This window comes from Rhea americana, unplaced genomic scaffold (genome assembly GCF_003343005.1).
Source record: "Rhea americana isolate MKP2758 unplaced genomic scaffold, rheAme1 scaffold_38, whole genome shotgun sequence".
NCBI lineage: Eukaryota > Metazoa > Chordata > Aves > Rheiformes > Rheidae > Rhea > Rhea americana.
In genome coordinates, this window is record NW_028186512.1 from 787565 (window position 1) to 814588 (window position 27024).

The 27024-nt window shown below is 34.2% G+C and overlaps 1 protein-coding gene across 2 annotated transcripts in view; it reads left to right on the plus strand.

Moving 5' to 3' along the window:
- Positions 1–27024, plus strand: part of LRBA (LPS responsive beige-like anchor protein) — a 399174-nt gene that overhangs the window by 286092 nt on the left and 86058 nt on the right. For both annotated transcript variants that reach the window (XM_085313166.1, XM_085313167.1), the window contains exons 45-47: positions 2547–2687; positions 3873–3992; positions 19058–19210. In XM_085313166.1, coding sequence (XP_085169292.1) covers positions 2547–2687; positions 3873–3992; positions 19058–19210 — 414 coding nt within the window. The remainder of the gene's footprint in view (positions 1–2546; positions 2688–3872; positions 3993–19057; positions 19211–27024) is intronic.

Here is a 27024-nt window from a genome sequence, read left to right on the forward strand (position 1 = left end):
GGCATTTCTCCCCAGGGGGGAGAATCCAATATGTAGTCATGATTCCCTGTTAATTCTAAAATATGAAATAACAGAAATTTGGACTGACATTTTACTAAYGTTAATCAAAAGTCAGAGGCTATTTGAATATCCCTCATAGGAGCTTTATTCTGTAGCTCAAGCTTAGTTAACTGTTTACAGTGCAGTGTAACACACTAGAATCACCTCATCCTTAAAAGCAGTTGTCAGAAAAATATGGGCCTGCCTGGTAGAATGTATTAGCCCAATACATTGTCTCCATTTTATTATGAAGCTGCTGGGGAAGCTGTGATATACAGCACTGTCATTACAGATCTATTGTTAGAAGGATTCTACAGTCTTCTGTGCGCTGCCATTAATTTATAGCAGTAAACAATATGTAGCCCTCCAACTGCAGCAAAGCAGAATCTTTTAATGAGGTGGATGTTATTACCACAATAAATCAGTGCATTCGTGTAATGTATAATTCAATGTGTGTATTCCCACTGTAACTTCTCTGAGTAAGCTGATAGTGTATCATTGTCAGTGCACAGCTCCATGGTTCTTTTTTTTTTCATAAGCTTTCTTTCATTTGGGGACTTTTTTATTTGCTTGCAAATAAATGTGACATGTCTTGATAGTTGTCCTGTTGCAGGCTTCAGAAACCAACTGTAACAATAACAACCAAAATCAATAATGTGTATTCTGGCTATATGGATTTCTGCATGATACGTTTTTTTGAAAAGAGAATGAAATCAATTCTAATTGGTTTTAGCTTTATATTCAAGGAATGTAATTCTATAACTATTGATTTGGGCCATACTCATTTGGAGAGTAATAAAAATAGGAGCAGATAAAGCAAATACATAAAATGTTACAGAACTATACGGCACACCACTGTTTCTATTTTTAATTCATATAATTTGTCTACCGATGACCTTCTTTCTTCTTTTTTCCCTCAAGCGTAGCTGAGTCTTTAGGGAAAATCAGTACAGATGGAGATTCCAAAATGGTTCTTGCAACAAAGAGACTTCTTGGAGTCAGTTTCATTCTTCCCTGGAATAAATTTGCTAAATCAGATAAAAATCCTTTTATACAGCAGCCATTCTTTTTAAGGGGTTATATTTCAAATTAGTGAACTGCAAAAATAGTAATTAACCTAAGATGTTTTCTTTATCCTGCTGCAATGTGAAAGCCACTTTAAGTAAAAAATGTAAGATTAGATCTTAGGTCATTCATAGATTGAATCTGTCCTAGAAGAGAAAATACTTTGAAGCTTGTATGCCGAATTTCATTGGAGCTTCAAAAAAGGAGATACTTGAATAATAATAATCTCAGTAATCTTAGTTTTTCACTTGAACTATACTTGAATTAGTAATTAGACTATTGATTGTTACTTCTGTTCAGATACTTTTCTTTTAATCTTTCTTCTGGCCTTGTAATATATTCTTGAATATATTTATTCTTGCAYGACAAGATTACGAATATATATATATATGTTTTTTTCAGTTATATTTGAATGCTTCCATTGCCCTTTCAGAAGGGCATCATGTACATTAATAGCGTACGAAGTGTGTGCTCCATATGTATACAAAATTGTATTGCACACATGTTTTGCACACATATACCAAGATATTTTAGACCTCTTACAGCATTACACGTGTGGAACTGCTAAAGTTCCCGTTTGAATTTCTCAGTGATTTATGTGGAGTATACTCATTTTTCCAAATCCTTTATGTAAAGGCAAGTCTACTGAAGAAATACATGCTTATATATATCAAAACATTATATTTCTTACTTTTAAATAAATTCCAGGATATTTATGTTACAGCTTAACAAAAGACTTAGCAAAGAAAAAAACGCTGGTGAAAATATGATAAACTTTTTTAGTCATACATATGCTACTTGTTTTCTTTTTTATCCCTGCTTTTTATACAGATATTCTGTCATTTTATTTGTCTACTTTGTTAACTTATCTTACTAATTCTTTCTCTTTTTTCCTCCATTAAATACAAGCATGTTTTATCCATTAAGTATAACTGTCTTGGGATAGTAAATAGAAAATATACAAACAAGAACAGTGATATTAAAATTCCAAGTACACTGTTGATATTCTTTCACCTAACCACTCATTTTGTTTCTGCCAAGATACCAAAGTTGTTCTTGGTTATTGCTTACAACTTGTTTGATAGCTGTTTCAGACACGTGTGTACACATACCCATGCATTCCTCCCACCAGTTAACACCTCTTCGTCCAAGACTCACTKCTGTGAAGTAGTTTTGAGGGATTATCTTGAATCAGTAGTAAGTAGAAATTAAACCTATATGGATGAAAAAGAGGCTTGTGTCCAGTCACCTGTGTGTGCATAWAAGATCCTGATTTGAAATCCCCAGGCCTGTTCATTTGCTTATGAAATCCAATGTCTGTTTTTGCAGAGCGCCAAAAGTCTTTTCCATGCTGGTTACTGAAAAGAGCAAGGGGAGTATGACTAGGTAATAGATGTTGTTATCTTTRTTTATTTATGTATTTATTTTTGCAAACCATGCAGCCTGTTGGAGCTTTGAATCCAAAGAGAGCAGCATTCTTTGCCGAGCGGTATGAATCATGGGAAGATGATCAGGTTCCAAAGTTTCACTATGGCACACATTATTCAACTGCAAGTTTTGCCCTCACGTGGTTATTAAGAATTGTAAGTATTATGTTTTTTAAATAATACTTTTCTTTTAAATGATAATGAAACCAATAAATAGTTAGGAATGAATAAACTAAAACCCAGTGGCAGAGAAGGCTATTGAGATTTTCTAGTAATTGTAATCAGTAACTTAGTTTAATTTTCAGGGATAAATCTATTCCAAAGTTTGAGCAGAAGGTTTTAATTTTTATGGTACAGCCTTTTCAAAGCAGTAAAGCTTTTCCTCCTTAAACTATGCTTTTTTAGTCAGTGTTCTTATGTTACTTTAAACATGCTTAACTTTCCTTCTTCAAGTATTTTCTGAAAGGACTTATGCTGAGCATTTGTGATTCTTTCTGAATGTATTTAATTTTCACCTTCTAATGAGTTTAAATGAGTTGTTTTCTGATGATCCTGAAATTCTATAATGTAAATAATTTATTTTTAAAGACCTACTGCAGTTTATGCAGAGGTAACATTGGAGATGCTATATATTGATAATATATTGGTTAAACGGTGCATTTTTCTATAAAATTGAAAGGCAATTTATCTCTTAGAAAGTAATTTCTTTGGGAAGGCATTAGCAGCACATCATTAATTAAAGCTTGTTAGAACGGTACAAGCATACATAAATCCTTGAAGTAATTTATTGTGCTTAGCTAATTTCAAGCAATTATCCACTAATATGTGCTTAAGTGCTCTTTAACTAAGAGGAGGCTTTTAAATCTTTCAAATGTTTTTCTTTTCTAAATCATAAATTACATATTAAACAATAACACTCATAAAGCTATCGGTATGGAATAATACCTTTTTGCATTAATAGATTACCTTGAACAAGATAAAATRCATGTGTTATTTTTGCAACATATTTAAAAAATCCAACATAAAAGTACTGAGCTTTTCCATAATATTTTTGAAAGCAGCTTTTGCCACAAATGACTGTTGCTTTTCCTTCAGCCTGTAAATGTTTTCTTTCATTTCTATTTACTTTATCTATGCATGGAGTACAAGTAAAATACATTTCTTGACAAATACATTATTTTGTATTTCTCGTTCTAGGATAACAGAATTAATCCTTTGCAATCAACTGTCTGACAGAARAATAGCATCATTAATAACCAAAATTAAAAAATAATAATAAATTCATATTTTTTCTGAAATTCCTGAATAAATACACTGCTGTTTTAATTATTTTTTTAATAGGAGCCCTTTACAACACTTTTCCTGAATTTACAAGGTGGGAAGTTTGATCATGCAGATAGAACATTTTCATCTATTTCCAGAGCATGGCGCAATAGTCAGCGTGACACCTCTGATATCAAGGTAAAAACTCTTCTGAAARATGTTAACATATTTTGTCCTTCAGGCAAATGTATTGTAGCTGTGACTGTAGGACTACAGGTTGTGAAGAAGGGAAAGGAGGAGATTGGGTACTATCCTATTATTTAGGAAAAGATTCAAAGGAGATGACGCACAGTTTTATTTCTGTTAGAATATTTCAGTGTATTATMTTTTGCAATCTTTTTAGCCTTTAGAGTCAAACATAGCAATATTCACTATAAAATGCTGTAGGTATGCTTCACTGTCTTTTTGTTCCTCTGCACAAGTTTGAAGTCTTTGAAAAGTCAATAAAAACTAGCATAGGTTTTTAACCACTGAGTTTCAAGAATGTTCTGCCCAGCTCAAGTAAGAATTTCACTTGCAGTTACAACTCCATATTGCTTTATGTTATTTTAGATCTGGACCTCATTTTTCTGTGCAGTTTGAACAATGGCCTCTCCTTCCTTAATTGACTATGATAAATGGAAGGAGGAAGTTGTACTAATTTGAGTGCAGAAGGGGTAAAATCCAGTCTTATGATGAGGAAAGAGTAGATAGGGGATAAGGAGCTGAGAGGGAGATCTGGAAGCAGTTTCCAGGGAGTCTGTGTATCAGGTAGAGAAATAAACTGGTAGGAAGCCAGTGACTGAGGAAACTAAGATGAGACAGAATTTAAGATGAATTTGAAGCCCCTCAGGGCTCTGGACCTTGGAACTAGTGAGTGAACATGAGGAAGGTGGGAATAGAAAGTAAATCAATGTGGTAATTAGTCATTATATGGAAGGACACCTAGAATTAGGTGGGTCAAGAAGGTAAGACAAGAGTGGAGGGAATGTCCAAGAGCGGTAGGTTAGATAGGTAACCATTGAGGGAAAAAAATAGGTAGACTATTTAGAGGCTGTGATCTGAGGAGAATTTTGACGTATTGGAAGAACTAGGAAACGAGGAAAGATTGAAGATGCACAGAAACATCTTTGTTGGAGATATTTGTACACCCACTATTTCCCTGCAGTTGTGAAAAGCAATTTTTCTGATTCTTGCTGTTSTGCACTGCCTGGCAATTGTTTGGGAAATCCATGGCTAAAGTGCCTCCAGATGCCTCCAGAAATTTTGTATGTGCAGAATTGAAACGTGTTAGCTTTACTACTCCTTGAATGTGTTTAGCTGATAACTGCTCTAACAGGCCTGAATAAAACAGGCTATTATGTGCTAATGGTAACATCATGCTGCATGCGTATTAGTAAAAAAAAAAGAGTTATTTAATAATTAATTAACAGAACCAAATTAGATGTTGTTATTGGAATGAAATTAATAACAAAAGTGTGACGTAAATGGTACGTTCTCTATTACTCTTTCCATGTCAAGAATATGTGCAATAGGAACTGTAACTTCCATGGGAGAAAATTTATGGCCTACTAGAATTTTTGTTTAGTGAAAAAAATCTTTTCTAATCTATCTTGCAGTATGTGTATATGTGTGCCCATACATATGTGTATTTGGGAAGGAAGGGGCAGGAGGAGAAAGGAGAAGGAATTAGAGAATGTGGATGCATCTGATTTTGATCCTTGATAAACAAAATGAAAAGTTTCCAATGTTTACTCTTCCTTTAGAGTTCCTTTTCCACCAATGTTACAGCTATCAAATACTATGAAACAAGTCTCCATAAGTCTTAGACTTAGTCCCTGCAATCTCAGTCTCACTTTTTGTAATCATTTAATGACAGAACTTCTTACGGCCTATCTAGAAAGGATGGAGGGCGCGACATTTGCTGCCAGCTTAGTGTTACCATATTGTAGTGAAGTGAATCTTACATATTGATTAAAAGTCAAATTCTAACATTAATTCCGTACAATTCTCAATTAGAATTAATTTCTTGTAGGTATTGACTGCAAAGCTGCTTGCTGCAACACTAGAATTAAAGGGATGACCTCTATAAAATTAAGGAATTAAAAAAAAAAGACTATAATAACTATTGTCATCAATGGAATTCTTAATGTAAATAAATAGTATATTAGATTGTGTACAAAAAAATTATCTAGTTTGTAGCCACCTCCTTCTTAATAGATTAAAAAACCAAAAGTTATATTGCAACCTTCTTGTGTGGTAGAATACTATCAATATATGATAACAAATTTTTTTTTAAACTTCTTCTTCTTTTTTTTTTTTTTTTTTTTTTTTTTTTTTTTTTTTTTTAATAATGGTCATATGTTCTTTTGATGGATTCCAGGAGTTGAAAGGGTAGCCTCCTTAAAACACCTGCACTCTGCAAAAACTAATACATTAATACACTTTGATTATTCAAAGGTTCTTCAAAAGTCTGTAACATGTAGCTTATTCATTCTTCTTCCACTCTTTTTTCATTTTCTTCTCACTCTTTTCTAATATCTACTTACTCTTGCAGCCTTTGGACTATCTTAATTTGGTCCAAGATTTTGTCCAAAGCTAGGTACAATTTTTCTCTTAGCTCTGCGTGTGTAAGAATGTATTCTGTGAGCACAGTTCATGCCTACCTGTGAGGACTACACAACTACTTTTTTTTCACAGAATCTTTAACAAGAWATCTATTTTCTTGGATTCATCTTAAGGAGACATTGTCATGTGTTAAAGTGTGATCAATAAGTATTTTTATGTCTATGTTTTTTGCCTGTCTCTCATAATCTAGCAGTAACTGAATGCAAATGGCATATGGGAACCAGTGTTTTCTGTTAAGAATGGTTTTCTCTTAAAAACAATTTTCATTATTACATTTACTTGCAAATTATGCAGAGCTGACTTTATGAATTATAATATCAAGCAAGTAATATGAGCAACTAAGTAAAAAGAGAACAAYGAGGAAAGTCCTCATCCCAACATTATGTTCTCACTACAGGAAAGGGTTTTCTGTCTTTAACAAGATGGTGACGTATTTCCTGAATGTTGTKTTTGCAGCAGACCAATCAATGTGATCGAGTGATGAAACCTTTACATGCACTAAAATATTTTTTGATTTCTCTGTTTTTTGTTTCATAAGTAGGACACACATTACTTTTATGGGTAATACTTTTTTGGCAGATACCTTAACTAAGTTCTTCAGTCTTTTTACTTCCATTTCCTGTGTTTCAAGTGAGGATGATGTATTGTTTTTGTGGCTAAATAGTTGAAGCATAGCACAAAAAATCTACTTATATTGAAATATTATTACTTTCATTGTGACCAYAGAAAAGATTACAGGTTCATTTGAGGTTGAACAGTGTGTAATTAAGAAAAATGTCTTACTGTAGGACTTCATTATTAAACTATTTATTTTTAGATAGATGTTATTCTGTTGTGGGTGAGGATTATGACAAAAGTAAATGACTGATTCCAAACTTTATTTGAAATGTTCATCCAGYTTTTAATTTGAACTTTGAAAATTTCTTGTGTGCTTGTTAAAAGATACCTGATTCCTCCAAAGATGAAYGCAGTCCTGTGTGTCATGGGTAGGCTGCCTCTTACCTAGCTGCAGAAAACACTTATCCTTTTTAAAGACCATGTAGCAGCCTGTCTGAACTGTTGAACAGTAGATCGGCTCTGGGAGTAGCCATATGTACACGAAAATCATTTTAGATTATAGAAGATATCTTCATAAGTGGAATATGGAGAGTGAAAATGGTTTCATGACAGTCACAGGGTTAGGTAAGGACTTGAGACATGTTCAATGATCTGAGGGAGAACTCTTTGGAAAATATAGGTCAGGATGGATACAGAAATTACTTTGCAGTAGTATCTGACTGTTCATGTACTTCAGTCCATTGCAAATGCAGGGTAAAAAGCATTTATTTCTCAGCAAGTGAAAGGACTTTCAGTTTTCCTTTGCATTTCTGATAGACTGACAGCGTAAATATAGCTGGTTATTATGGCTGATTAAATAATGTTAGTGTTTTGGCCATAAGCTTCTGGCTTCCTGTTGATACTTCTACAATTGATGAAAACCTAACTGTTTGCTACATTGAATTGTAGAAGTACAAAGCCACTTTTAAGACCTTGAGAGTAGCGAGCCRAAGTAAATGGCGTTATATCTTCATGCATTCAGGAAGGGCAAAGGAAAAAAACAGAAAATTACTCCTATCTCAGCTGAAAAGTTCCTGAATATTTAGAACTACTGAGCTGATAGCTTACAGGAAATGCTTTCTCGTTCCTTCCCTTGTGAGGAGAATGAATATAAATTGTTGATAATTTCTGTCCTAACGATTGTTAATCTTAGTTGGAAGCRTCATACATTACAAGAAGGACTAACATAAGCCAACTTTGGGAGCAGCTCGTGTTAGCTGGTGTCACACTTCAACAGATAAAGCCAAAGCATATGTGTGGTCACAACCAATCTTTGTCAGTGTCTTGTGAAAGCCTTGGATCCATGATCAAAGCAGGAAACGTGCTGCACTGCGGTATAACCTTTGGTTGAACCTTTCAAATTTTGATTTCAAGAGGTGATACGTGGCATAAAATTTAATTTCCTAGTTCCCTCCTCTCCGTTTATTTAAACAATGCAAATTAAAACTCCTTTGGAAGTTTGCTAGCATCCCACTACTACTCTGGGATTTTATTCTACTAATCAGCTCAGTACCTTTAAAATATTAACCGTGTGTTTYTAAGCTAAATCTTCTGTACTGAAGAATATTCAACGTATCTCAATTCTGTGAAAGTATCATTTAGTTTAGGACAGGCATGATCTTTTAACTCATTTAATAACTTTTTAAATTATACTGTTAGTGTAAGCCTGGTTAGTTTTGTTAGTGCTGTACAGAAGAGCAAACAGGAATAGCCTGGCAGTGTTTAAGGGAAAATACTTTAGTTTGGGGATCATACTAAGTTATTGAATGCAGAAGTTAAGCCTGTTTGTCTGATCTTTTGTGTTGCCTTTTTTTTTTTGGATGAATGATTGGATAGGCACATACCTGTTCAGTGGCAATTGTTTCTGGGTTGGTAGCTAACCCATTGCAATAAATTGGTTTACCATTATGATTACAACAGCATAATTGTTACCCTTGTTGCTGTTCACATTCATTTCCTCTTCGCTGAGTGCAGTACTTTGCTGTTTTTTTTAATACCATATATGCAGTTTTTCAAGATCATTTGGAATTGTGTCCTGTCCTCCAAAGACCTATGTTGCTTCTTAGTGTCATCTAGATTTTTTTTTACTGCACCTAATACCATGTCATGGTATGCACTAGTATTAGAAGCAGGGCAGACCCCGTTACCATGTTCTCCCAGTTTGACAGTGAGCTATTGATAACTGCCCCTGAAATACGGATTTCCAACCAGGGTACTCCCACATTCTTATAACCTAATCTAAGCTCCATTTCTCTGCTTTGCTTATAAGAATGTAACGGGAGATTGTCCCAGAGATCTTTCTCAAAAGTCAGCTACATCATTTCTTTTGCTTTCACCATCCACTAGGGCAGTTACCTTTTGAAAAGAAAAGTAGTTTGGCTTAATATGATTGATTCTTGTCCAATTTTAAACAAGTTAAAGTGACTAGGATAGTGTTTCTCTTGTCTTTACCACTTTGCTTATATTTCCTTACTTATGTATTTGTGGCTTAGTGCATGTATGTGTGTGTCTAGTTTTGTTCAAAACGAGGTGCCAGAACACCATGAACTTTAAAAAACATCAACTTAAGTCATTGTCCAAAAAATGGTCAGTATGCTGTTTCATATTGCTCTATCAAAAATGGGTACAGATTTATGAAAACCAATCTYGTGATATGACACACTTTAGCAATAGCTATTATAAGACTAGTATGAGGGTACTGACTTTCTGATTCGTATCTGATATAGGTATCATCTTTTGTCCTCAGACTCTCCGATAGCATAATTTTTAAGTGCAGAAATACTTTTTTGGCAAGTTAGCTGTATTAGAAAGCTCATTGGTATCACATTGTTCTGGTCAGTTTTGCTTTGAAGCTAGTGTCATAGTTAAAATTTCTTTGAATTGTAACAGTATTACACATCTGCAATAACGTATGGGTTGTCTCAGGCTTCTGAGAGGGTGCTCTGAGCATATCGATGTTATAAAGTTGGTATCTACTGCATATAAATATTAGCGGGAGTGGAGGAGAATGGTTTTGGCCAAGAGCTAATGGATAAAGAGTCTTCAGGAGTGTCCCAGGAGGGCAGCAGACTATCTCAACAGCTAGGGAAGCCATACAGTGCTGACAAAACTTTGTGATTTCCTTATGAATGGGATGATGAGACTATGAATTAATTTGTTAGTTAAATGATAACCATTGACYTACAATGTACTTTCAAACAGTAGATTATAATAAATGCAGAACTCTGAAAGTAGCCGTCTGTCTTCTCAGTCTTCATCCATTTTCTAATCTTTGTCTGTGAGACAGCTTTATGCTAATGACTAAAGTTGACTCAGGACAAAAACTGTATATAATTCAATCAACTAGGATGCTCTTAGGGAAATGGATAGTGCCACCTTGGAACTAGGTTTAGCTTGTRCTAAACCAAGGATTCTGCCAGCCATGGGATATTCGCAAAATCCATTTGAAGCTATCATATGTCTGTCTGTTATATATGCTTTTTCCCCTGCTTTTCCCTTCCCTCCCCCTTTTTTCTCTCYTTTCTTTTTGTAGATTGCTCTTGAAAGGAATAAAGAAAACATTGACTAAAAGCGTTTAACATTTGACAAGGTTTATTCTGTTTTGGTGCCATTGCTTCTTAAAAATGTCTTAAAATAAAACTAGTACATCTGAATAATGTTACTGAAATATTTAAAATTACAGGAACAGACAGCWAAATGAAAGCAAAATTAAATAATTTAATACGTTGATCTTATTGGGCAGATACTCAGATATAATATGCTAATGTACCTCAATCCTTTATTGGTTTCTTAACTTTTCTTCATTTCCAGTGCAGYTTTATTTTGGGCAGAAGGACAGCTTGAGAACTTTCAAAGCTTCTACAGTTAAAAGCCATCCAGGCTARAGCTTTACCCTTGAGATATTAAAGGGCTGTGCAAAACAGTTATTTTGCAAAAAAAAAAGAATAAAACCACCAACGTATGATAAAGAAATCATTTTCAGAAGTAAAATGTCCTGYAATTACATGTCTTTTTATCATTGCAAAGAAACACTTCAAGGGAAAATTTTGAACACCYAGAGGAACTGCTAGATCCTCTTTCTAAATGTGCATTAGACCTGTTAATGTCTGTGGGCTCTGATATGTTCTATCCAAAGCAGCAGAAACTCTATTTAGAAAATATTTGTTATGGTAGAGGAATTAGACTTATAACCRAATGTATATAAAATACATAACAAAATTGAAATACTGGTAATGTTATCTGCGGTGAGGGGTATTGCTTGGTTTCTGTGACTATTGTATGGATGACTAAGTCATTACCAGGTCATGCGTATTCAATGTGGATTTATTCTTTCAAGCATGAGATTGGAATCAAGAAGTCTTGAGACTCCATCATTGAACTTTTTTGGCAATAAATATTAGGTTGGGCATTGGGCTAATTCTGTTTACCTAATAGTATCTCAGGTTTCATACCTTTGGAATAGGATGTTAATACTTGTAAGAGATACAAAGGAAATAAAATCCTTCCCTGTGAGTATTGGAACAGATAATGCTTTGTCTTTTATGGATTTATTTCTTTATAATTGTTTGACTCTCTTGTCAAAGAAGTTGTAAGCCTCAGCTGAAGTATTTCTAGTAGACAGGACATTTGCTRTAGTCCCTTGTCTGTGTAGCTTCTGTGGAGACTAATGAAATGCGAAGTCATGCTGCACTTACTGGGTTCCTCAAGGCACGTATAACAGCTCTACCTGACTGCTTATTTTTAGTAAACTTGAAGGAACTTTATTATCTCTGTAACCCTCTGTAAAATTTGGTTGGAATTGACCAAAAACTTGTTTTTGGGGGAAGTGGAAGTTGCTGCCAATAGACCAGTGAGCATGCGCAGACAGCAGGATTGCATGTGACTTACTCAAAGCCATGTTATGCAGTATGTTTAAATCTTGGCAGCAGAGGCAGGAAACCAGAGTTCCAAGTGGCTCGAACATTCAGAAACTGAAAGACAAACATGAAGATTTTCTTTTAAAAAAACAGTTGAAGCTTTGGAAAATGGCGGCTCATCTTTATTGAAACAGGCTGCCTAACACAAGCATGCCTAAGACACTGTAACTTGATAAACTTTTCTACATATGCTTTACATTGTTTTATACTTCTCTGTCTAATAGATGGAGTTTCAAAAATTGCCAGGAGTAAAACTGCTGCCAAACTTGCAATATTACCTTTGTATAAGGAAAATTTCATGTCATGTCCATAGCAAGGTAAAAGAAGTCCAAGAGCAATTATTAGYAAAATTCAGAAATAGATACTTAGTAATTCAGTTTTTAACCAGAAACTATATGTCTGACATAGCAAAACTTTTAACATTTAGAATGCAGATTTTGATTTTCGTGAAAGATACACTTTTCTGAAAAATTGTGCCAAGATCCATAACAGGAAAATACTTCCTTGAGCAAAAAATTMCACATTCAGTCAGAGCCATGTATAGTAGTCTGTGGAAGTGGCAGTAGATAAAAATATAGACATCTGAGCTCATGGATCAGAAAGTTCCATCTAATATCTGTGATCTACCTGTTTTATACCTAACTATATTCATACTGAAAATAAAATAAAAACTTTGAATATCTTCTCCAGGCTTTTCCTGGAGCTGCTGAAATAACGAACTTGAAGTAAGATATGGACAAATTTACTGAAGGCCAAAGGAGAATGACCAGAAATCTATAAAATGAACAGTGATACAAGATCAAAAGTTTTAGGTCATGTTCTTCAACAAAAAGTAGAGTGAGGGGAGAAATGAAAAGCACTGGCAGTTCTAATGCTTTTTATGTGCTGGGGGTTTCAGCTGGCAGGCACGATGCACTTCTCTTCTGGTGTATGCTTCTTGTTGCAGAGTGTCATGGTGCCAGGCTTGGTGCTGGCATGTGTYGTGTCCATCCTTAGTGCAGGAGGGGAATAGCAGTCAGACAGTGCTAGTGGAGGTGGACCCCAGTGACCCCAAGGTAGAAGACACCTCTGCACATCCGTTTATGTAAAAAGAGGCAACTACTCCTTGAATTCAGTCTGAATGTAACAAGAAGTGGGCTCAAATGGCAGCAAACATAAACAAGGTATTAGGAAGATGCTTCTGAATGTAAGGACAGTTGAACACTACAAAGTTGTAGAGTCCCCATCAGTGAAGATTTTAAAAGAACAAGGCTGAGACACATCTTTCAGGAGTACTTCATTATAATAGCCTCAGGAGAGAAAGATGGACAAGATGACCTCTGAAGATCTCAATTAACCCTTTCTATGATGCAGTAGAGTTCATTTATTTTTCTTCCATTTTTTGTATTTCTTGTGCAAATTCATTTAAACTCTTTCACATTCCTAATTGAGTTGATTCTCATTAGGAATTGCCTTGGTGTGGGAATTCCCTTCTTTCTTTCTTTTTTTTTTTTTTTTTTTTTAGCTTTTTAGCTTTTTTGGTACCGTAAGATAAAGATGTTCCTAACCTCTGTATTTCTAAGATTCTGTTCACTGACCATCTTGGTCAGCCAATTGCAAGGCAGAACAACAGTCGTGTCTCAGGAAAAGACGGTGAGACAATTACTCAGACTCACCAAAGAGGACTGTTGGTTAACAAAGTTGCCTATATAATTCCATATGTGAAGCCAGTTTCACTCTGATGCTGCATTAATTAATTTGGAAATAACCTATATGTCTTCCTAAATAGGGAAAGTAAACATTACCTGAATTATGTAGGCAGTTATAGATTTAGGTGTTAAAGTCAAAATTTTAGGTTTTATTTTTCTGGTGTCAGTCACTTCTACTCATGCATGATATCAGTCTCACTACTCTACTACTAAGAGAGGTTTTTCCTGTTTTATTTTTTTATGCTAATTTTGCTGTTTGCTAGAGTTACCTTTTTATTGGTTTTAGACCACCTTTCCTGTAGTTTGCAGAAATTAACCTCTGAAATTATTTATGTAAATTGCCCTTTCGTTTTAYTTCCCTTTGAGAGGAAGGTTCCTAGACTACTTACTCTACAAGTAACCTGACACCTTTCATCTAGAAGAATATTATGCAAAAATCAACATCACTGGTTTATTTTAACAATTTTGAGGAATGGAATGATGTTACATATACAATCTGTATTTTTCTTCTTTCTCTGTCAAATTAAGCTGAACTACTTATTGCATAGTGTGTAGCTGAAATATGGGAAACAAATAGCRTTGAAAATTTTTCTGTGTAGCCTCAGTAAAAACTAAAATATTTTTATGCATTAGCTATAATCCATGTATTGATTAACAGGTTTTAAAGGATTTTAATGGTTTTTAATGCAATAATTATTGATTTACTAAAATCTCTTATTGATCAATAATGAATCAACTACTCATTGTGATTGCAGTAAACTTAGTCTACTAATGAAACATCTGGGTTTATATAATTTTCTCTTCCTAACTGTAAATTATTGAAGACTTTATTTTTTTTTCCTTAAACTAGGAGATATTTGACAAATTATCCAACARTCTTAGCAAGAAATTTAACAGGATYGGATAGTGACAATTTAATTTCTTTGTTAATTCAATTTAGAATKTGAATGGAAACCTACTGAAGTATTTCATTTCAGGCAATTTCATGAGAGTATTCTTTGAGAAATAAAACACAGAAGATGAGGGGAAACTTGTGGGTACTTTGAARTTGTACTTTCCTACAATCAGGAAAGTGATTACATTGAATCGAAGTGAAAAAACAATGAAGTTTGAACTAGTTTATTGTATTAGTATATATTTTGTGAATGCCACTTAAGTCCTGTAACAGAGGGAATGAAGTGCAGCAATATGAATAAAGGCTTAGTGTTCTAGCATGCGTTTTTATTCTTCTGTTTGACAGGTTATGTATAGGCTTAATATTGCTTAATGTGATTGTCARATAACTTAGTTTGAAAATCTGATATGTTATAAATGTTTTAATATGGTTAGGGAGTCTATCTCACTGATTCTAGACACCTTTGTAGATCATATAACTCTGCTTCAAAATGTATGTCTATTATCCTCAAACCGTAAGAAAAGAACGAAATATTTCATTACATTTAAGAGACACTCTCTTGTGTTGATTTGTTATGCTTGGTGGCAAACATGAAAATAAATTAGCAGTGTTTAACTGACATTCAGTTGATTTAACTTCAAAAAAATACATTTTTTTAAATCTTTCTACTGAAGTTTCCTTTTTTTCCTTTGGAATCATTGTTTTCATGTGCTAGAGGACATTTTTCATTAAAGAGAAAATATATTCTAATTATATACAGGATTTTCTAATAATTTGAATAAAAAATAATGGCATGGTAAGTTTTATCTTTTATATTTGAAGAGAGACAAGTATAAATGCTGTGTATTTGATGGTGTTGATATTCGCCATGAGCTCCTTGAGCAGTTCTGATGAAATCAAAGGCATGGCAGAAGGAATGAAGTATTACTCATCACAAGGATGTCGAGCATCATCCTAGATAAGTGATAAATTCCAACAGAGAAATTTCTGAAACTAATGTTCAACATGATTATGTTAAAGCAATAACTTCAACAAATCATACAGATGTTTTCATTTTTCCATGAAATCTTAAAAACAAAATAAATGTGGTCCTATTCTACAGTTTCTATACATGAGCTGAATACATAAAACTTCAGAAGGGATACAATAGTATTATAAAAAGCATAAAGACAACCAAAATGGTTAGTCAGAAGGGAAAGAATCTAAATTGMCTGAGTTTCTTTAGCTTGCAAAAGAGAAAAGGGAAGCAGATTTAAAATTATCAAAGAAAAAAAAAAAAGGGGGGGGGAACCTGTTGTACACAAGTAAAATTACGCTATGGAACAACACATTCTTAATGATTTTAAAAACCAGAAGGACAAATGAATTCAAAATCAGTTAACTACAAAAAGCTGTTAGTATCTATCCATGCAAAGATCATGTTTGCACTTAGTCTGCCACTGCTTGTCACTGTTTAGGCAGGATACCACTTGATCCTTCAGTCTGGCCCCTCAAGGCTGATCTTGCATTTTCATGTGATAGTCTTGTGAAACCATAAGCAAGCCCTTCTTCCTTGCTAAAAACAAACAAAAATGCATTAATTAATCTTTTTAGCATTCTCAGGTGTCCTGAGTTCTCTCCAAAAAGTTCCACCAGTGGAGCTAYCTGAGTAAGAAATTGCTGCCTTTGTCTATGCTTGTGATGTGATTATTTTAAGAAACAAGTTAGTTTCAGTATTTAGAGGATTTTTAAAAAATAAATGAGGACCCCACAAATAGTGTTGAGAAGAACTCTTAAGTATGGCATTCTGCAAACGTGAAGAATATTTGTAAACTTCATAAAACTGTAAATATTTTATAATCAGGGTTGTTAATTGGTTTTAGGATAAACTATTGGCCTTTAACTTATGTGATCGTTTTCACCCATATAAAGGCACTGAAAATTGGCATTAAATGCTACTCGGTTAGGATGGTACAGTATTTCTGCTTGTACTCCCTTTTCTCTGATGCAAATGCTAGCATGTGGTCAAGGTAACAGCATCAAATGGTCCTTGTAAAAGTGTATCAGCATAATGAGAGTCGAGAGCTTTCTGAAAGTTTCTGCAGTAATGAAATACTGTTTTATGAAAGGTTTCTAATWGGGAAACTAACAGAAGTTGCTGGTGATTTTTAAGTTACTAGTCAGCATATTGTTTCAGCATAATCTAATGAAAACAGTGTGTGTTCTAGAAAGCCAAATGTTTTCTGATCTTGAAAGAAACTAATGAATAGCATTACATAAATATAAATATATAAAAATACAAAAACATCAGTAACATATGTAATGAGCTTATGTTTTAAGTATTCAGAACCATGGAATGSCCTCGTATTTGTGGTGTAAGCTGCTATGTCTCTGTTTTTTCTTTGTTAGTTTCTATCTGTGGTGATAAAAGCTACTGAGAGTTCAGTATTAGAATACTTTCTTATAAACATTTATCCTTGCTACAATCTTGTTCTTTCACTTACCAAATTAAATAGTTTCAGATCTCTTTTTTTATCAAGTACTTGTCAAGCATCTGGTACAGAAGCGTGTTTTTACCCTGCCTAGTTAATTAAGGTGACTGTAAACAAAAAGATGTACAATTCAAAGCCAAGCAGTGTTTCACACAAGGATGGAGGTGATAATAGCTTAATTCCTGCTTGATCTTTCCTGTCTTTGCCCTGGCTACTTCAGATTGACCTTGTCCTCAATCTGATGACCTCCCCATTGCACTCAGCCATTTGGAAAGCTGCTCATGCCATAGCTGGCCTGGAGGGGATATCTGGGAGACCACTGATCCGTTGACCCATGTCAAGACTGGGTTGCAAGGCTGATCTACAGAGTTTCTGACGAAGCTATGTACTATGCCTGCTATAGACAAAGCCAGTGGGACAGTCTGTTTTTTTTTCTACTTCTTAAGTGGCATGCAGGTTACACTTGCTATGTGGAAGTCCAGTTTTGCACCAGTCATTTGCTATGAAATACACTTCCTCAAACAATTGCACGTATTGATCCTTTCTATACAAAGAGTAAATTCTCAAATTTAGTGGCTCAATTTTTCTAAATCTATCAAATTGCCAGGTTTATTGAGTGTATTTAAGTCTCAACATCAAGTTCCACCAAAACAAACAAACAAACAAACAAAACCAATAAAACTTTAAAATGTATTAAAGGTGGAAATAGATGTTATGTTAGGCTTTTCCAGTTAAGTATTTTGCCAGGATTTTGAAGAACTGAATTTATAGAAGTCTGTAATAGGAGTCTAATCACATTAGCTTGGGTATGTTTATGTATATCTTCCTGCGTATTTTACAGAATGAGCAACTTAAGAAGTTTGCATATCTYATTGCTTAACAGGAAAATATATCACTTATCCAGGAGCAAACTCGTTTTGACCTTAATTTTGCTTCATTGCATGTAGTGCATTCTGCACTAGAATATACCATTTTCTGCTTTGTTTAGCTATCAGTATTAAAGTTTTATCATAAAACTTAGAAATAAYACTTTGTTTACTACATATACTTGCATTTTTTCCTTAAAACTTTTCAGTGTCCAAGCTCTGCCTGCAGAAGTGCCACAACAGGCCAAACATAGATATGCTAAGTACTGTTTTCTAATCCTGCCCAGAACAGGCCTAGTTAGCAGAGTTGTTTAAAGCAGTGATGGTACTGATGTGGAATTCAGTGCACATAGACCTTGCAACCATGTCAACCATGTAAAGTTCCTTTTTTGTTCCCCCCCCCTCTTTTTTTTTTTTTCTTTTGGGGGGGGGTGTGAAATTATGCATGATTCTTCCCTGTAACTGGACACAAAGTTGAGTTAACAACCTTTTAATCAAAGAAAGATCTTGACTCAATTTGATTTTATGGGGTTCTTTTTGAACACATGGTGTAACTACAGATATTTTAAACTCAACAGAAAATATATTTCTGGATRTTGACCTGAATGTAGATAATACCCTAAACAAACGAGGTTGCAGAATCTTATACTAGAGAGAATAGGATTATAACTGTGTTTTGCAACTTTATAATTAATAGACATRGTGTTACTTTCACCCAAACCACCATTTGTRCATTAGCACTTAGAAATGTGGATTGTATTAAAATGTAAAAGGACCATTTTTCCTCAGCATCTTAATATCTTTTGTCTGTTGCTTTCCACTAAAGATTATTTGTATCATGTGATGTTCATTACTTTAGTTTTTAAGTTTCTCTGTGCATGATATGAAACCAAAAGCATTCTCTGACTATTTTAATCCATAGTGTGTTGTGTCTTATTTCCTTTTCATATTACAAGGATGCTGAGTATTTATCAAATCTAAAGATTTAAATTGTAGAAAGTATTAAAGAGGGGATTTCCCCTTTCTGTGAGAGGGGAATATGAAAAGAGGGTTTTGTATATTCTTTTGTTGCCTAATATCACTTCAGTAATTATATTTTAATTCAACAAAGTGTATGCAATGACAGAATTTATAACATGATGTTGTTTTTCATTTCTGTTCAGGAATTGATTCCTGAATTCTATTACCTCCCAGAGATATTTGTCAACAGCAACAATTACAATCTAGGAGTGATGGATGATGGAACAGTCGTGTCTGATGTTGAACTTCCACCATGGGCCAAAACCCCAGAAGAATTTGTTCGCATAAACAGACTGGTAAGATGGTTATCTTCTGTTGTCTGTCAAGTAATATTTGTCTTGCAATCTTTCTCTGAAATCATTTGGCTCTTTGTTTGTAAAATACAGATATTTATAATTTACATGGGGCTAAGACTGAAGTAGTCAGAAGGGATGCTACAAGTTTTTAGTAAAATTTAGTTAAATTTTAGTATCCACTTAACTCCAAAAGCTAATGAATGCTTCAGAAAGAGAAGGTTGTATTTTAAATTCTTTGACACCTCTGCCATTAATTTGATAGTTTTCAGAGCTGTTCTTACAAGGAGACAAAACTGAATTTGCCTTCACCTGCTTCCTTCCCCAAAACAGTGTTAGCGTTTCTCTTCCATGCTTTGGAAAATCCTGGTRTTAGCATTTTGTGTTTCACTGCATCTTTTAGCAGTTAAATTATTTACAGAGTAGATGTTGCAGTATCATCACTGGTGTCTGAGCGCATCCTCAAAGCTTGTTACATTAGGCTCTTAACAAAATGAAAAAGATTCTGCATCAGTGACGCTCTAAAAATAACTAAATCAGAAAATCTCTTTTTTGTAAATCTTGAAAATTAAGACTGCAGTTTTCGTGTTGTACTCAGTTACTTCTTTAAAACTAACTGGGAAATACTGAATTAAGGCAGGAAAATTCACAGAAACCAGGCTTAGACTTGATAATCYCTTGATATCCTTGGAGTAGAGAACAGGCATTTAAAAAATTCTATTGTTGGCAGAACATCAAACGTACTGTTTGTAAAAATTGTGAAACAGTCGTATCAAAACAAAACTGTCATCTGTAAGTTATCAGAATCCTTTATACTGTGCGATTACTGATGACGTGATACCATGCTCTTTGGAAAAATTATTTGGCCTATATTTCTGCAGACTATTGAGCTAGATAATCTCAATATTTATAGCAGTTGTAGGGTATACTGTGATAATTACAAATTATGTTAGGTAAATATAACGCTTTACCTCACATGGAAGTATGTGCATATTTTATTTAAATGAAGCCTGAAATACACTAACATTTGCAGAACCATTTGACAAACCATGTTCAAATGCAACTTTAGATCTTATTGTTGTGCTGATAGTTGATATATTTGAGGGGAGGAGGTAGCCTGACACCCTTTTGTGTTCAACGTGCTTGGTGTTTCAGGGCAATCGGAGGAATGAAAAGCTGTGTTCTTAAGCAGACTTGTCAGAGACAGCTTTTGGCCTTGATCTCTCGCAACAGTGGTACTTTAGCTTTTGCAAAAAAACACAGTTCTCATTCGATTAATCGTAGATATGGCTTTCCCCACTGTGTATTCAAGTTACCTTCCAACTCCTGCCTCTTCCTTTTCTAAGATTTTGACTTCTAATTTTCTTTTCCTCATTTCTAGCCTGAATACCAGGTTTTTCTCACCCRTATCTCTGTGCTTTCTGACCTGTCTTTTCCTTATTTTTCCTTTGTTTCACAAGGCCTTTGCTACTAGTGTCTGCCTTTCTTGCTGCTCTCCTTGATGTCTCTCATGTGTGTTATATTTGCAGGATGCAGTACTTTTTGAGCAGGAAGCAGATGCTTTTCAATTACTACTGTTAAGCTCAGGGACAGAAAATGTAACATCCCTTTAAAGTCATCTCTTAGAGAGGAATCAAACTCATCTCATTTTCTGAATATTGCTTTTTCTTTTTATGCAGGATCTACAGTAAGTGCTTCTTTATTTTATTAATCGCTGAAAAAAAAGTGGTTTAGAAAGCTCTAGAATGAGGGAGATGCCTATTACATATCCAACTCTTTCATATAAAGAAAAACTAATTTGGAGATCTGAAACCAGCAGTGCATTAACCTTTGTATGTCTAAATGATAAAGATTAGACTTAATCATTTGCTTAATTTTACTGAGCAATATTTATGAAATTGAAAGATCATATTTTTTATGAAAAATATTTAATATTTTCTTCTCATTTAGCTTAATTTTCAAGATTTTTTTTTAGTGAATGTGACTTTGAATGTGTTTAATCAAAAGGATTTTGTCAGTAACCTGTTCGGCTTCGTAACTTCTACTCTGAAACTAGAATTTACAATGCCGCTTACCAACAGTGTATTGATAGAACATGTAAAAGTTACCATAAATTAAAGTTTTGAGAAGCAGAGGACTTTTACATGAACATGTAATTTTAAGGTGTTATTTAATTGCACAGAGCAGAACATTTTTTGTGGCTTAAGTTAATTATGAAAGTGAGAAACAGTGTATCAAATGGCCATATTTGGAAGTGTATCAAATATAAACTCTTTTGGTGACACTGTAGGTCCCTGATAGGTTTACTGTAATTCAGATATTGAGCTTTTGGTCAGTCTGATAGCATTAAATTTAAACCTCTTTGACGATGAGGTGCGTTAGCTGGTTTTATGTGGCAAATTCAACATTATTCCAGTGGTGTTGGTGCTGTTACGGATGATGCCRTCTGTAATCTGCTATTTTTGCAATTCAAAAAAAGAGAAAATCGCGTGCAAATATTTTTTTTTTCCTTTTAAAACTTAGCTGATTTGGTACCATCACCATCAAATTTTAAGTGGAATAGGAGTGTTTAGTAAGAATGCTTGAATGCTTGAAGCTTAATACCTTAGAAATATCAGAAAAGCTTGCTGCAACATGGCGTGGACTGATTCATTCAGTTAATATTTCCTTACAACTTCCTAGTTCAGACAAAATGATGATTATAGCATTTTAAGTGCTCATTTTGTAAGCTATCACACACAGATACCTTTTCCCCTTCGCATTTCAGTTTACCTCTTTAAGTCCACAGATTTTATACAATGATTGGAGCTCATGAAATGCATACTACTTTGATCTGTGACCTTTTTGTGGTGCTAATCGGGTTCCTGATATCATTATACCTTGCTCATTAATCATATTTCCTGCAGCCCGTCAGCCAGCCAGCCAGAACAAGCCCCTGTTTGCAGCCTTGTGTTGGCAGGTTTCTGCTTTTCCAGATTATTACAGTGTGATACTTTGGCTTCTCATAACCAGACCCACATCAAGCTGTGTGCTACAATTAAAGTCAGATGGTCCTCAGGTTGAACAGGGATATACTGTTGCAGCTGTCTGTCTTCCTGGAACAGACCAGCATGGGGAACAGATGATATGTAGGACGGTGCGTAATAACAGATTGTACAGTACTGGGTCAATAGCAGGGGTTCAGAACATTAATTGACAGGCTGATTGATTTAAAACTGATTCCCAACATATTTTTTAATTCTATACACTATGCATTTTAGCTGAGATAGATTGTTGCATGTCTTCTGGGTTCATTCTGAGAGAAAAGGAATGATAYACAATTAAAACTGATTCTGATTGATGGAACGTCGTGATCAGCTAAATGACAGTATTAGGATATTGTTGTAAGTGATACAAAGAACTGAAAAATGCATGTGTTACTTTTATGTATATTGAGGACTTTGTATTAGTTTATGAAAGCACAATGTTTTAGAATAGTGCAAATCAGTATATGTGGTAGGGGAGGATAAGAATTTTTTTCTCTGAGAAAGTCTACATGGTGATGGAAAAGTGATTATTTTTTACTTTTCTGAAACCTTATTGTAGACCTCTAAATTGTATTTACTGCTGTAGAATAACTACTAAGATATCCGAAAATACTTTTCAGTTTACCCAGATGCAGTTGACATTAATTATTACATAACTGCATAATTATTATATACATATTTGTAGTAATAATCATTTAATATAATTAACATAACATATAATTAGCATAATTATTAGCTTTATAAAAGTACAAAAAAACTTTAAATAAGATTAAGTAATAATCCCCAGAAATACAAAACAGAAAAATCAGGTAGAACCCATAGAAAAGTCAAGTGCTTCCCAGTTATAGTCAGGTGTAGCTAAAAATCCAAACAAGGCAGTTACATTTTTTCTAAATAGAAAAGTGGTCTATTTTATCCTGTCAGTGAGAGCTGGAAGTCTGAATAGGTAAGAATAATTTAGAACTATTAATCAATTGATAATAACTAAATTTCCCACAGCTTTCATGAGCCTCAGCTTTTTGAGAATTAGATTGCTTCAATGATAATAATGTTGTGGAGGTCTGTCAGAACAGCTTTCCACAATATRTCTCAATTTAAATATTTTTAGTGCCTTACTGCAGAGTCAGTCCTTTCATGATAAGTGGTTTATCCCTTTTATTCAATATTGGGAAAAATGCAAGGCAAATTAGAAAAGTGATGAGATTACTATGTTGGTTTGAAAGTTTTCAAATCCAATTTTCAGATAATTGAAAATGTAATGATTGGAAGCTAGGACACTTTCTGAAACAAATGAAATATATAAATACATAAAAGTACTATAAASAAAATTTATCTTGGCATGATAAGTAAAGTGGAGAGAAGGGATAGGCCAGCCACACACCCAAATACAAATCCTAGTAGAGCAAAATAAATCAGTATTATGAACTACCAGTTGGTAAGAAAGATCGACACAAGAATTAGAGAATCATTATCAGTCAATAAGGTGCATCATTCCTTAGCACAAGTTCTTCTACCTTGTTCCAGAAAACACAGAAAAAGCAGCATCCCCTGCCAGCCACCATTCAGTGATACTCAGAACCGCAATTTTTGTGAGTCTTCACTCTCCTATTCRTGGAAAGTGAATTGATGAGAAAAAGAAAGAAAAGTCAGTTTCAAAGACATTGTGTTACATACAGTCTATGAAAAGTATTGCTGTTAGTCAGCTAAAGATACTGAAGTAGCAGTTAATATGCTGKCTGCAACTTGGAAAGTCTAGGATTTTTTATACTACTCTGGAAAAGTCACTGTGGGATATTTTTCCCCAGTTCCACAGCAGTGTTTTTACAAAGGTATTATAGCAAGTGCTATAGCAAATCATGTGGATAAGAACTGTATGAGTTAAGGCACATCAGTGCAGATTACTAGTAATAGGGACGGATACGTGAAGCACGTTAGGGAGAGCAAGATGAGGCTAAAAGGAGGACTGAGTTAACTGATAGCATCAGGTTTACCCTCTGTGCAGCATATACTTTGAAATTTCAGTTTCAGCAATATTGGATGAAATCTCATGCAGACTGATCTGTTTACCTTGTGAAATGAGGATGCCCGTGGCAATCAGAGCTGATCTGAAATTTTTACAAAAACAGTGTGTGGAATAAAAGAGGAAAAAAAGTAACAGTTCTATGAACTCTTTATTCAGCTCTGGCTCTTCCAACCAGTTCTGTTGGTATGTGAGACATCTGTTCGTGTGGAAGTAAGGTGATGGATCATGGTGAAAAAGCCAGAGTTTCAATATCAATTCTTTCAAATCCTTCACTTCATCAAATGTATGTGCAATTGGAAGTGTTACTTCCTTTCGTATTCTAATGTTTGGTGATTTCTGTGTCTTTTCTTTGGAAGTTATCATCTATATACAACATAAGATTTATGGAGTACAGTATCCTCTGAAAGGAGGATATCTATTTACAAATGTTTTAATTTCTATTAAGAATTATTTTCATATATTTTTAGAAAAAATAGGTTGGAAAGGAGCCTGTAACTATGCTCTTCCTGGCAAATATTTGTATTTCTATGCCACATGGAGATATTTATTTGTGTGTGTTATGCATTTAAGATCAATAGATGCATGTTTAAACAGAACTATTGACAATGAATCTTAAAACACTGTGCTACRTATTTTTTGTCTCCTATCAGAGTGGGAGAGAGGGAGGAAGCGATAGCGAGTGTGTGAGCTGTGACTGGAAAAAAATTTGTACAGGAGATAAGGTTTTTTATATGAAGCAAAATAAAGATTTACATTTATAGAAGTCTCAGAAACTTGACAGCCTAATCCAGAAAGTTGTCAAGAATATTATTCTGCAGTGAAGTCCAGGGTATGAAAGGTCTAGCCTGACAGCATATTAGGTTCAACTTTCCTATGAATTCTTGTTGTATTTACATTTGATACTGTTTTACACATAATTTTTTCTCGCCTATAAAAATAAGGCAATTGTGTAGGCTAGGGAAGCTCTGGGCTGAACCATGTAATGCACTTAACAGGCAAAGGAGAGCAGAAAGTCCTTAAAACAATTAAAGAAATGTAGAAGAGAGTGTAAAATTAAACAGCAGGATTCCTTCTTTCCTCAGAGAATGTTTCCACAAATGCGGTATCTGGTGCTAACGACAATCCAGTTTTACCTTTCAATTTATCCCTGTAGAATACCAGAATTGGCTTAAACCTGTTTGTTTTGCACCTGTACTAAGTAGCAGATTGGTATAATTGCGGCAGTATGCCACTTTCCTGTTAGCTCAGCTACATGAGTAATAATATTATCTATGTTTGTGACTGCAGGGTTTCCTGCACTTACCTCCTAAAACTTACCTCCTAAAAGTAAGTTCCTCTGTTAACTTTCACACAGAAACACTTGCATGCGGGCTAGAATCTAGATACTTGTACTAAGTCTTCTGATTTAATTATATCATGTACAAATTTCGTTATTATTATAGAAAGGGAGTGGAATTAGATCTTAGTTTCATATTTTTAAGCACTTAATTCAGATCTTATCTGAAGATAAATCTAGAATATCATTAGTGATATGACCTTCAGCCATGCTCTCGAATAGAGCTTGTTTTAGGAGTTCTGATTTCGCAAAACATTAAAATATACTAATATTGGAAGATGAGGTTTGGATAATATGTATGATAGATGGTATCGAAGAGTTACGTCTGTAGGATAAAGTTAATATATGTGAAAAAGCAAAAATGTAGTGAGATAAACTTTCTGCCTTTTTAAAGAAAATGGTGAGCTAGGACATCATCATTTGTTAGCGAAAAGCATTAATCTCAGTTCATTTACAGAGAATACATAGGAAGGGAGCACAGGGTTTATAAAACATTCTTTTCAAAATTGTTCCTTAATTACGCCTTGTTACCAAGTCTTAGCTTCTCTTTAAACAACATACAAGTTACTTTATTGAAATCACAACTAAACCTGGAAATCCAGGTTGTAAGCAGATAAAAAAAAAAAAAAAACACTTAAATCACTTCTGAAAGTGTGATAGATCCTAGTTTTCCTGAGTAAAGGAAGCTAAATGGAATTATGAAATGTGATTTCCTGGGCAGTCTATCTGTCTTTACTATTATGGAAAAAAAAAAATATCAAGCTGGTGTCAAAATTTGCCAATCTTCATTATTCAGAAAATTCAAGGTATTGAATATAAGCTCTGGCACACATTCTCATATTGAAAACAAAACAACATGTTTAAAAAAATTCTAATCTATGTTACTTGTAAATCTTTCTAATGCAATAGAGTGATCCATACTGCATCTGTCTTAGAGAAGTGATAAATTAAATAAGGTGAGTAGGAGAAAAAATAAGGTAAATGATGAGCGACTTAGATTATTTAACAGGTAACAAGTATGAGAATTTGCTATAACCAAGATTAGTACTAAAACATGGAGGAAAATGATATACAGTTGAGAAAAATTGTAAAAAGCTAAATGGTACCACAGTTTGAGCACATAAAGTTTTAAAGACATTTAAAGGAAAATAAAGCTGGGTATATTTACTTTCATTCAATCTAGAAAATTAAATTTGTTTTCAGCTCTTTTGTTATTCGATGTTATAGAACTGATGTATGAAAGTGAATGCATGGAGGACATTAAAGTTATTACCGTGTGAAATGAAGTGGGAAACAATTGTGCTGGAGCCATTGCCCCATTTAACAGGTGTTCGCTAAATCTGTCTGTCTTCTATTTGTCTGTTCTCTTAATGCTGTGACTGGGTATTTCCTGTTAAATGGTGTTGTGAGTGATCCTGTTGAAAATACATTA